The 13,218-nt window shown below is 35.2% G+C and overlaps 1 protein-coding gene across 5 annotated transcripts in view; it reads left to right on the top strand.

Annotated features, from left to right (window-relative positions):
* Positions 1–13,218, top strand: part of LOC128209004 (kinesin-like protein KIF28P) — a 42,414-nt gene that overhangs the window by 6,871 nt on the left and 22,325 nt on the right. For all 5 annotated transcript variants that reach the window (XM_052912798.1, XM_052912801.1, XM_052912797.1 and 2 more), the window contains exons 2-7: positions 2,378–2,563; positions 6,053–6,259; positions 7,891–8,019; positions 8,282–8,416; positions 8,982–9,145; positions 10,113–10,224. In XM_052912798.1, coding sequence (XP_052768758.1) covers positions 2,378–2,563; positions 6,053–6,259; positions 7,891–8,019; positions 8,282–8,416; positions 8,982–9,145; positions 10,113–10,224 — 933 coding nt within the window. The remainder of the gene's footprint in view (positions 1–2,377; positions 2,564–6,052; positions 6,260–7,890; positions 8,020–8,281; positions 8,417–8,981; positions 9,146–10,112; positions 10,225–13,218) is intronic.

The raw sequence follows: 13,218 nt of genomic DNA, 5'->3' as shown, positions 1-13,218 counted from the left end.
CACTTAGTTATTATACACATATAACAGACTAGTCCGGGAATCCCACCCCACTTAGTTATTATACACATATAACAGACTAGTCCGGGAATCTCACCCCAATTAGTTATTATACACATATAACAGACTAGTCCGGGAATCCCACCCACTTAGTTATTATACACATATAACAGACTAGTCCGGGAATCTCACCCCACTTAGTTATTATACACATATAGCAGACTAGTCCGGGAATCCCACCCCACTTAGTTATTATACACATATAACAGACTTGTCCGGGAATCTCACCCCACTTAGTTATTATACACATATAACAGACTAGTCCGGGAATCCCACCCACTCAGTTATTATACACATATAACAGACTAGTCCGGGAATCTCACCCCACTCAGTTATTATACACATATAACAGACTAGTCCGGGAATCTCACCCCACTTAGTTATTATACACATATAACAGACTAGTCCGGGAATCCCACCCCACTTAGTTATTATACACATATAACAGACTAGTCCGGGAATCTCACCCCACTTAGTTATTATACACATATAACAGACTAGTCCGGGAATCTCACCCCAATTAGTTATTATACACATATAACAGACTAGTCCGGGAATCTCACCCCAATTAGTTATTATACACATATAACAGACTAGTCCGGTAATCCCACCCCACTTAGTTATTATACACATATAACAGACTAGTCCGGGAATCTCACCCCAATTAGTTATTATACACATATAACAGACTAGTCCGGGAATCCCACGCACAGTTATAATCTATGAGTAGCCCTTAAATGGAATAGAATCGCAGTTACTATGTATATAAAAACAGAAATATAGAAACTTTTGCTGTTTTCCATGGACCGTGTCGTCTTTACATTATTACCACAGAAATAAATATTTTTTCGTTATTTCATGAACTTATTTTTTCCAAACGATTGACCATAATTCATGCTGATGTTGAGTTCATAGAAAAAGAAGAAATTCTGCTACATTTTATTAGATATTCAGATTGCACGATCACATAGATTTACATTCATGGAGGCATTTTCTTGTTTCAAATCTGTTCCAATTTTCGCCATGGGACATGTGCCAGGGTTGAACAATATTTGAACTTCCTTGTTAAATTGTTGAATAAAATTATGGGACTACACTTCAAATGAAAGAAGTCAAGTGCTCATAAATGGTTGAGAATAAATAATGTGCTTTTCAATACTGATGATATGATTATCAATACTTTATTAAAGAACCACCGCCTGGAGACGCACAAATACAATGATTGTCGATTAATGCACTGATATATCATCATTGTTCTGTTCAATAATGCAGCCTTGACTGATATAAGAACAGAACATTACATGCCCAAGTCAGGTCATGCATGATGATCCAATCAGTTCAGAACTCTTACAGGCAACAGAGTCCATTTTAAAAATAAATTGTATGACAAAGATACCTATGGAACGTAAATGTATGAAGTATCATAAGAAACACAACGATTTTATTCGGAATCGGCCGAATTCCACATATACAACAAGATGAGAAAGGGGAGCTTCGATTTGTGGCTAAAATATATATGTCTTTATTTAGATAATGACCAGGTAAAGATGGCGATTTGATGACAAATATAATGATTATACCATACATTTAGATAATGAAATTGCCTAGAATTGCACTTGAATAAATACGATACTTTTGTATATTTCACTTGGCAAAATTGAAATGATAACATCTATAACGTGCTGTGACTGTATACATGAGGTCACTGTGCATACAATAAGGGCTGTAAAAGGGGGCGCTTTATACTAAACTTTGTTTTTCAATGCTTTTTTAAGAATTATGTCCAAATTCTTGGTTAGTCATTTAATAACTAGCCAATCTAAAGTTTACACAAACCCTTGGACTATTTTTGTTGACAGGATTTAACGTTTCATTGTAACAGGATTTTGGTTAATTCAAATTACGTGGTTCAATAGGATTGCCATACTGTAATAAAGATAAATATTTGTTTACTGAAGATTACTGATTAATTCCGTTATTTTAACCTGTCTCAGTGCAATATCTTAGTAGATTTACTACAAGGATGATATTAGATAATTAGATAATGCGTCGTTATAATCCTCCCCATCTTCATCATCATCATCATCATCATCATCATCATCATCATCATACTCATAATCATTGACAATCATCGTCGTCGTTGACATGATCGTAACATACTTGTTAGCGGCCATCACTTATTACAAATTTATCCGGGTGTGTCCAAAACTGTGCAGTGGAACAAGCCCAAACGGGAAAGCTGCAGGTACTTAACCTGAAAAAAATAGCCCATTCAAATATAAACACCTTTTCGATATTAATGTTTTTTTTGTCTTTCCAGAGAGAGAAAAATGCAGGTTCCCAATGCATTATTTCTATGCGGGACAAAACAACGGTGATTAAGAACCCGGAAACCGGCGACACGAAGTCATTTGCATACGACCATTCTTACTGGTCACATGACGGGTGTACAGAGAATCCTAGCGGGATTTATGAACCCGAGTCCGGAAGCAGCTACGCGGACCAGGTACGGTTTCACCAGAAGTTAGATTGATAAACTACGCCTTATTTTGCATATGCGACAGTCCGGAAAAATGAAGATAAAGATTGTTTCTTACTTTTCGTGCATTCATGCAATATATACGCTCGGCCGCGATTAAAGCGCGCTAGCGCTTCTTGGAATTATTGCAAATTCGCTGACGAGCGTTCATATGATCTTACGAACATGTTGTAAGAATCAATCCTTATATATTTTCATCTTTTCATTACTTTATTATTATTTTTTCTTGGTTGTAGTAATGTTTGCACTTATCAAGAAATTATAGAAAACCAAGTGCGATTTTGAATTTGTGTTACACAAATGCAAAGTATAATACTAGTATACATAAACACCAATAATTTCAGCCTGTGACGTCCGGGAACTCCATATCCCTGCAAGGAAAAACCAGTTTTTTTTTGTCTGGAATCCTTTTAAATCTTATATTTCGAATATATTTTCAGAAATAAGTCCCAAACCATAAACGTACCTAGTATTACCTCAAATGGTTTGTTTGAATTGGTTCATTATTTTCAGTTGTCACCAAGTGGGGAAAGTGGGGTCTCTTTTTCAAATCAAAAATTGTAAAATCAATTAAATACATGTGCTTGTCGTTCAAGTATTTGTTGACGATAAATCCGCACACAAGAACAATGCATATTTTTTCCTCAAAAACATTAATGAGAAGATATACAGTATTAAATTGACATAACTATCCGTGGCAAAAGGCATATCTGAAGTATATGCATGTCCTCTTGATAAGAACCCTTAATGTGTTTCAAAAAGCATTTGAAAATTGTTATCTAAATACTTAAATACTTGTTTAACATCACTATCTCCTTTCTTTGACATGTTTGTGGTTCTATTGACATCACTTTTAAAAACGTCTATGATGTCTTTGTAATTCAAGAATTCATTGTCATGGTGGAGACGAGAACAATTGTCTATACTGTTTGCTTTCATGAAATAATGATTTTTTTATATGTATTTAAACTTGAAGTTCAAATACGCTAAAACTTAATTCTCATGCAATTTCAAACCAGCTTAGAGAACATATATGTATTAAAATTTATTCATCAGATTGGCACGTAAGATTTGCAGTTATTGAGAAAAGATCTAATATATTTTAATGGTGTGCTTCAAATTGTCAATTTATAAACAAGTTCATTTGACAAATGTCTTTTTTGAAAATATTCAGCTGAATTTGAATTAGTTTTTAATCAATGAACGATTTATCTGGTATCATTTGTGTTGATTTAAAAACATTAAAACTTTTACGGGTATCAACGAACCAAAACAGATGTATGAACATACCAATGTAGCTTAGTTTATTACAACTGTTCATGATAAATACATATATGTTTTAAGAGATAAAGTTTACGAGCTGATTAGAAACAGTGTCTTATTTAGTCTGTTTGATAGTTTGTTTAGAGATGAAACGATGTTTAAGTTTTAACGCATGTCTTTACTAGCAGTTAATGATAAAGGGCTTACGAATAGGTCAGGGTTGTGCACATGCCTCATTTATCTTTTTCCCATAAAACAGCTTTCCGTCTTCAGTATGCAAAGCAAGTGCTTAAACTGCAATAATTATACGACTCTCATAAGATGTAGTAGAGATTGACCTTGGGTCGGCGTGCTGCGTTTGACGAGCGGGCGGCGTTCTCTAAGTTGTCCGCGCTTTAGCTCGTGAACCAAGTCAACTGAGAGTTATGGCCCTTCAATTCTTAAAGTACAAACTCATTATGTTTTCCGCGCTGTAACTCGAGGAGCTTTTGTCCTGTCATCACCAATCATAGACAATATATGTATGGGTACATTGTTTTGGCCAAATTCGTTTAACAACTATGTTTGCCTTGTCACTTAAGAGTAACGGCCCTTGCAGTGCTAAAATTGAATATCTCGGCCAGATTAATAATTCCATAACTTCGTCGGGCCAACCTTTTGACAGGTTGCAAGTCTTACTATGTTTATAACCAGCAATGTCATGCGCACAAATGGTCGACCTGTTTATGCAAAATGAACGCTAATTGTATCGTATAGAAAATCAAGTGCGATTTAGAACTTGCATTACACGAATGTTAAGTATCAGATACAAAAACACAGCCTAAATTCAGCCTTAGATGTCGGGGAACTCCATACCCCCGCAAGGATAAACGTGTATTTGACTTGAATCCTTATAACTCTCATATTTTGAATAAATTTTCAGAAATAAGCCCAAAACCATTAAAATTACCCATTAGTTCAATTGGTTTATTGTTTGAATTCGAACCGTGTACATCTTTGGAGTTGTCACCAAGTGGGCAAATTTTGTCATTTTCAATTTAAAAATTGTAAAATCAATTGTATCTATATGCATGTCTTTCAAATATTTGTTGACCATAATAACGTCCACAAGAACAATTCATATTTCTTCCTCAAAATTTTGGGTAGGCTTTTCTATGAGCAAATATAAAATATGAAAATAACATTTAACTATCCGTCACAAAAGGCATAACTGAAGTATGTGCATGTCCTCTTGATAACAACTCTTAATGTTTTTCAAAAGGCATTTGATAATTGTTATCTAAATACTTAAATACTTGTTTTACATTACACACTCCTTTCTTTGACATGTTTGTGGTTCTATTGATATCACTTTTAAAAACGTTTATGATGTCTTTGTAATTCAAGAAGTCATTGACATGGTGAAGACGAGAACACTTTTCTTTAATGTTTGTTTTCAAAAAATAAAAAAAAAATATAGATATATAAATATATAGTTCAAATACGGTAAATCTTAATATCCATGCAATAACGAGCCAGCACAGAGAAATAATCTGTATTGAAATTTATTCATCAGATAGATTATAAATTGGCATGAAAGATTTGCAGTAATTGAGATCAGATCTGACACATTTTAATGGTGTGGTTTAAATGTTCAATTTATAAAATAGTTCATTTGACAAATTTCTTTTTTGAAAATATGCAGCTGAATTTGAATTAGTTTTTAACCCAAGAACGATTTATCTGGTATCATTTGTGTTGATTTAAAACATTAAAAAGACTACGGGTATCAACGAACCAAAACAGATGTATGAACATACCAATGTAGCTTAGCTTATTGCAACTGTTTATGATACATACATACGTTTTAAGAAATTAGGTTGAGGGCTGATTAGAAACAGTGTCTTATTTAGCCTGTTTGATCCTTTTTAAGAGATGAAACGATGTTTAAGTTTAAACGCATGTCTTTACAAGCAGTTAATGATAACGGGCTTACGAAAAGGTGAGAGTTGTGCACATGCATCATTTATCTTCTTCTTATAAAACAGTTTGCCGTCTTCAGTATGCAATGCAAGTGCTTATACTGCATTAATTATACGACTGTCATCATCACGTCGACGACTATTACTATTGCTAATATAAGTACTACTACTACTTCTACTGCTTCTACTACTACTACTCTCACTACTTATAATAATAATACTTTATTTTTAGAAATGCCTGTTCTCGGATCTGGGCCAGGGTGTTCTGGACAATGCCTGGCAGGGTTATAACGCCGCCCTTTTCGCGTACGGACAGACAGGGTCGGGCAAGAGCTACTCCATGATCGGATATGGGGCCAACAAAGGGATCGTTCCCATTACCTGCGAGGAGCTGTTTAAGGCCATTGAGGCGAATACAGATAAAAAGAAACAATTACGGGTAAGTGTGGACATTGATTTGTCCCTGAAACTTCGTCGTATGAATGTTACGATAACGGAAACCTACAAAGTGTTTTGTATTTGGTTCATCTCAGTCGTTTGCCTTACTTTTCACATGGTTTGTGTCTTGTTTTCTTGCCGTTTTAAAAAAATCGTCGATGCAGAAATTGATGGTATTACGAGATTCAGTTAATGCCAGGTAAGCACCCACCACATCTAGAAGACAAAGGCTAAGCAGCAGTAGCAGCACCGGAAATTTGTACGAAACGGCCCATAAATGGCACTTCCTTTTTGTGCCCTGAAATTCGATAGTAAATCAAATTAAATGCAATCAACATTTTCAAAATTTCACTGTAGTCGCATTCGCGAACATTAATTACATGATGTGACATGAATGTCACGTATTGGTAGATTTATTAACACAGATTTCAGTTGACAAATGGATTTCATCTTCTCTGTCTTTAGTACATTCATTGTTTAAAATATAAAGTATTTGTATTTATTCAGCCAAAATTCATACGTTCACCATGATTGTCAGCTACGCTGCAAGATTAGAGATATACATTTCTCATTCCGACAACCCAGGACGAACTTTTAACAAACATATCACTCACTTAAAGTTTGAAAAAAAAACCTTATATAAAGATAAATTATGCTACTGAAACCAATATAACAGATTTATGATTTCAATCGGTCATATAGATGGTTCATGAATTAACCCGATAAAGATTAAACTGGTTTTGTCATTTTATTATAAGGCATGAAAGAAAGGAAAATAACTCTTTCCATACAGAGTTCGTGAATTCCAGCTTATGACGCTTTAAAAATGATTCAATACATGTATTCATATGAAGCAAACTTAATATTTCATTGCGGGAGATACTTTCCATCCTTTGCAACATAATGAAATTCTCTTGTCGTCTGAAGTTCACGTCAGAATTTTGTCTCCAAGGCCATTACAAATTTGTTGACTCTGGCTTTCGGGCGTATAAAAGATTTGTCATCAACGATTCTTGCTGTTCTATGGTCATTGTGAAATTAAATGGGCCTGATTCTCTTCAAATAATCACACAATCAAATCAATACGCTCCAATGGAATCTATTTCGATGCGCGTAAAGAACTGCGACAGCATTAATTGCTCTGCACTCACTATCCGGACAAAAGAGCTCCCGCGCAATACAATGTATATCAAACACTATATACTAGCAGGTATTGTCTGGCAGAGAGGGGGTATGATGGGAATGCACAATGAATTTCAAAACCAAAAATAATTTTGCTGCTCTTTTTAACGAAATAAATGTAATAAATGCACTGGCATACAACCAATGCACATGCAGCTTTAAATTTACTACTATTATTCTAAGATATTAGAGAGTATGCCTGAAAATGTTCAGGGCTACTGACATCAGAGAACTAGCAATAACACGGATAACATGCCCCCGGACCGCCAACCCACAACCAGGAAATAGCATAAATACCAATTATAGTCCAACTTCGCCCCTGCAAGGTTTAAAATACATGTCAATTTCTAATACAAATTCATTCAGCATGACGTTGAAGGTGACAGCAAGAAAGATATATTTAAACGGGTTAAACTGGTTAATTAAGTTAATGTAATCCTGTTTTTCCAGGTATTCTTCAGCATGCTGGAGATCTATAACGAGCAGGTCCGAGATCTGCTGGTCAAGGAGAAGGCTCCACACGGCGGGCTGAAGGTCCGACAAAACCCTAAAACAGGCTTCTATGTGGAAGGGCTGAAGGTAAGATTATAACATTGAAATAGGAGCTGACTTTATCACTCTTCAGTTAATGGACATATGCAAGGTGGCTGATTTCTAGCAGGAATCATAGAAATAATACTATGAAAATGAAGACTGTTTGAAACTACTTAGCAAAAACCAAATAATCTATGCTCCAGAAGAAAAACAACTCCTTTGAATAATTAATACAAGTTTTGTATTGAATGCCAACGCCGTATAATTATGTCTGTAGTAGTTCTATATCATTCGATTAAATCTCAAGCAAGTTCCGGTGCGTAGTTACCGCGAGATCGAGAAGTTGATGGAGAACGGAACCATCAATAGGACGACGGCCTCCACGAACATGAACGCCACCAGCAGCCGCTCACACATGGTCATTACCATCAGGTTTGAGCAGGTACGGTTTACGGTTTGGGATTCCACTTTATTCAATTAAGATCCATTTAAGGCTTTTTCTAAATCAATACATAGCCAAAGGACCATAATTCTACTAGAAGAAACGACCTTCAGAAAAGTCCGCAATCCGTTCGCTTCTGTCTTATATTAAGCAAACAATAAAATCAAGCCATCGTTGGTCAGATGGAGATTGCGATCAGTGTCTTATAATTCTTAAAAAATATATAAGAAAAATAACTGCAAGATAACTGTTTGCACCAATAATACATTAACGAATTATATTTGTAAATACCACCTGTGACAAATAACAATCCTACTCACAGATACTACAATTGAAACTAAGTAGCTTGATCTTTCCAAGGACCAAAGCCGAACACTCACTAAGCGTAAGGCATACAACGTCGCTAGAAAATAGAACATTGCACACACTCATCAAATTATCTGTAATGATTATTTGTGCCCTAATTCGTCATCTAATACCGTTTTTTTTCCCACGAATGGACATTATGAAATCAACGAAATGAAACAAGTTTTTAAGATAATATTTGGTGATTTCCCTCTTGTAGGTGATGGTGAACGAGACCGGACAGAGCAACACGAGAAGCAGTGACATTAACCTGGTGGATCTGGCGGGCTCCGAGCGTGCAGACTCTACGGGCGCCACCGGGGACCGCCTCAAGGAAGGGTCTGCCATCAACCAGAGTCTCTCCACGCTGGGAAACGTAATCAGGTATACACAGACATAGAGTCACCAATATTCTAGACCACCTCGAATATCATCACTCCCATACTGGCCTGGCCTGGCCCGGTCCAACAAAAAATGCTGAGTCAGCAGGCCAGGCCAGGTTTTAGAACTTGCCGAAAATTTGAGGCTTGTTATTAGATAGACAAGGAACTATTGCGAATTTCGCTTACTGTATCACAAAGGTTCTTAGGAAATACAAATAGTGTTTATTAAAAATGTCATCACAATTGTTTAAAAAAATAAACCTGATATCGCTTCGTATGGCAAAATCATGTTTTAATTGATTGATAGATTTAATAAGCACTCGCCCGGCTTTCATTTCAATTGAAATAATGAAGACTACCTTTGAACGAATAGACCAAATAGAATAGTTGAAAATTAGTTGTATTTTCTGAAACATCTATTTACACGGCAAAATGCCTAGCGAAATCAGCGTTTGCTTAAAAATCTGAATTTTAAATTACAAAAGCAATTGAGTTCTACATTATGTTCATAAAAGAGTCAAGCGTTGTTCTCGGTATTCAGTCAGCTACCAAAGGCAACAGCTGAAAGTTTCAATATGGAATGACAGGGCATAAGCAGGCCAGGAGATAGGATAAGAAAATGACTCGGTCCTTACTGAAGTGGTCCATTTCCAGTTTGTCCTCGGAGGTAGAAATATAGCCAGCAATATGGTGGGATGATAATTATCACGATATTTATGTTAGCATATACAACAAATTACTCCAGGCCAATTCTCGAAGATAACATCAAATAAAAAAAAAATAGCAACGGTCAAACAATAATCAAAATGTTTCAACCATTACCACAGCTTCCTTGGCATAGCAAGAAAGTGTTAGTTCCCTGCCTCGATCCGATTCACACCGAAGTTCTGCAGACCACTATCGAATGCAACAGTAGACGACGCATATTAAGGGCCACTAATTATAAAAGTCTTTTACATCATTTCCAGCGCCCTAGCAGATCAGGCGATGGGGAAAAAGAAAGTATTGGTTCCATATCGGGATTCAGTCCTCACTAAACTCCTTCAGTCTGCGCTCGGAGGAAACAGCAGAACAATTATGGTAAGATAAAATCCCTAGATAAGATGTTTGTGAATCTACTTCATTTTTAAATGGTTCGGTTTTAAACATTGACATAATTGTTATTTCATTGAAATTTATTTCCTTCCTCATAAATAACTAATTCTTGACACACTTCACTTTTCTAACGGATTTATTTTTCTCCAGCATCGTTGAATAGCGCGATATTTGCACAAAGCAGTAAGGCCACACCAAATTAATGTTTAGTTCCTCGGATTTTTGCCAAAAAAATGGAGCGAGCGAGCGAAAAAAAAAAAAAAAAAAAAAAAAAATTGTCAGTTTTCATTTTAACCGAAGAGCGAAAAATATATTTTTCCTTATATTCAATATAAATAAGAAGGATTGTTCAAAATAATTGCCCTTAAACCCATTTAAATGCCATCTTGAACTGAACCTCTAATGGACATTGGGAAAATGTCGGAATACACACTATTTATTCATCCGTGTTTAGTACAAACATTATATGGATAAATCTAATTTCTTATATAATTAAAACGTACTTTAATATGACGAACATTCATAATAATAAATAACCCTGCTTTTAGTAAAAAGTTTGAAACGACTTATATAAATCTACTTGAATCAGTTTAACATCATATGCAACTGTATTTAGATATAACTTAGGATTGATATTGTATTTGTAAAAAATGATCACTTACACAGGCATCATCAAACATCAGACTCCATTTAACATAGACTAAATTTTGTTTTTATTATCACAGGAAATGCAATGACATGTGCTTATTAAAACAAATAGAAGGATATTTTTAGAGTACTTTTTTGTTATTTAGATGTTTTTATGCACCAGCCAATTGTATATGCCCCCTCCCCCCCAAGTCCGAAATAGACTTTGACTTCCGGTCTCTCAAAACCCGGGTAAAATACCCGACCTGCAAGGACACAGTGCTGGTAAAATCCCTGCCAAATGGCCCCGCAACCCCGAATACCTATGTGAGGCCCATTCCCGACTATTTTCAATATGAAGACAAAACCACATTCACTAGGCACTGCGGGGCCACCTGTAAGGTAAAAACACAGCCAATTGCCTCTGCTGTCCCCGTATAACCCTGGAACAAGGGCGAGGGGTGGGCGGGGCAGTGGTTACAATTGACAAGTGCATTACAATCCCGGATTATGCTGCAAATAAAAACAAAATATAAGGTGATAAACTTACGCTTATTTATGTTGAGTTATATCCAGACCAGTGTTTATATCGCTATTTGTGAAAAGATACTTGTTCAAAACTGTTGTTTTGTCAGAATTTGATAAAAAATGAGCTTGATACATCAATTTGGACCAAACAATGACTCATGTTCCATATCATCTTCAGCATCGTCGTAACGAGGTAAAATTTTGGTCCCTTGTATTATGACTTGAATAAAACAGTACAGAACTAAGTTGATCATTTCCATTCAAAACGAGTCACTAATTACGCAATATAATCGCTACCAGTCTCAGATACACATGCTTTATTGCATAATGATTTCTTTAAATAATGATCCTTTAGTGCATGAGACGATCAACAATGACTTCAAGCATGCTCAAAACATATTTATTGTCAAAAATAAGATTTAATTTCCAAACTTCGAGCCACATTGTTTATACCGGAAGCCGCCATTTTGATTGAATTTATTGAAACCATGCAAACCGATCGAGATACAATATAAAAACACTACGCATCGGTAACTTCCCTTTACAAAAACACGAAAACTAGCGTAGAAAAATTATACTTGATTATTTTTAGCCTTTTAATAAATTATTACCTGAAAAAAAATCTGCTTGGCGATCAAAATGGAGGTGCGGGCGCACAAAAAAAATAAAAATATTTTTTTTACATTTTCAAAAAATAGGAGCGGTAAATCCGAGGAACGAAATATCAATTTGGTGTGGCCTAATGTGATTTATGGTTTTTGCGTCACCATCTCCATTGTTTTTATTTCTTCCTCTGTTACTAGGGGCATGTAATGCGTCGTTATTTATGACTTGATTGTTAGGAGTTAACAAGTCAAACAATGGAACTGCTTTTTAATATGCCTTTTTTTTTAATTTAGTACACCTTTATAAAACGTTCCTAATCTCTATTCCAACATCTTTCTTCATTTGAAAGTGATCAGTTGTTTGCAATGAAATAAATAAAAAGCATGTTTATGTATAAAGCACCAATAACCGACATAAAAAACCAAAGCCATTTTTGAAAGTGATTTGTTTAATTGCGCAAAAACGATACCATAGTTAAGGTATAGCGATAAGCTTTCACTGTTTTACTGAACATTTACCTAATATAATCCAATAAAATGTAAAAAAGTTCACATCTTAAATCGAAATGGCTTAGGAAAACCCATGTAAAACCAATTCCTAAACTTTACATGACGGTTCGCAGGGTTCCCCCTGGGTTCTAAAAAGTTGTCGCCACTTTTTCGCGGGGGGTTAAGGTTTAAGCATTTTAAGAGCCTTAAATTGCATTTAATTAGCACATTGTCGTGCAAATCATAACATTTTGTTGTACATGAAGCACAAGATATTAATAGCAAATTGTTATTCTGTTGACAAAATTCATTGTATATGGACTAGTATATAAATAAAAAAATATTGCAAAAAATGTGACATAAACATCAATATGTTGATTTCAGTCTAATGCCTGCATACAATAAAAGAATACATTTGTGAAATTATGAGATAAATTCAAAATAAATGGAAACTCAAAGAAATATACATTGTCAAACTAGGGCCATAACTTTCCTAATAGAAATTTGTCTACCTACTCTTTACTCCAGCCAACATATTAGAAGCCTTATCAAATGGGGTTTAATCCTATTTATTTGATTTCTGTTAATCTTTTTGACTCTTTTTGAACTCTTAGAATGCTGCATTTATAGCAATTACAAATTGCGACAAAACCGAAAGCAAGTCTATTTTTAGCGCGTAAACGTCATTACGAAATTTGCATATCACGTGACTTTCCGACAACATAAAATT

Source organism: Mya arenaria, chromosome 11, assembly GCF_026914265.1.
Source record: "Mya arenaria isolate MELC-2E11 chromosome 11, ASM2691426v1".
NCBI classification, from domain to species: Eukaryota; Metazoa; Mollusca; class Bivalvia; order Myida; family Myidae; genus Mya; species Mya arenaria.
The sequence above is the reverse complement of the archived record's forward strand: the minus strand, read 5'-3'. Positions and strand labels throughout refer to the sequence as shown.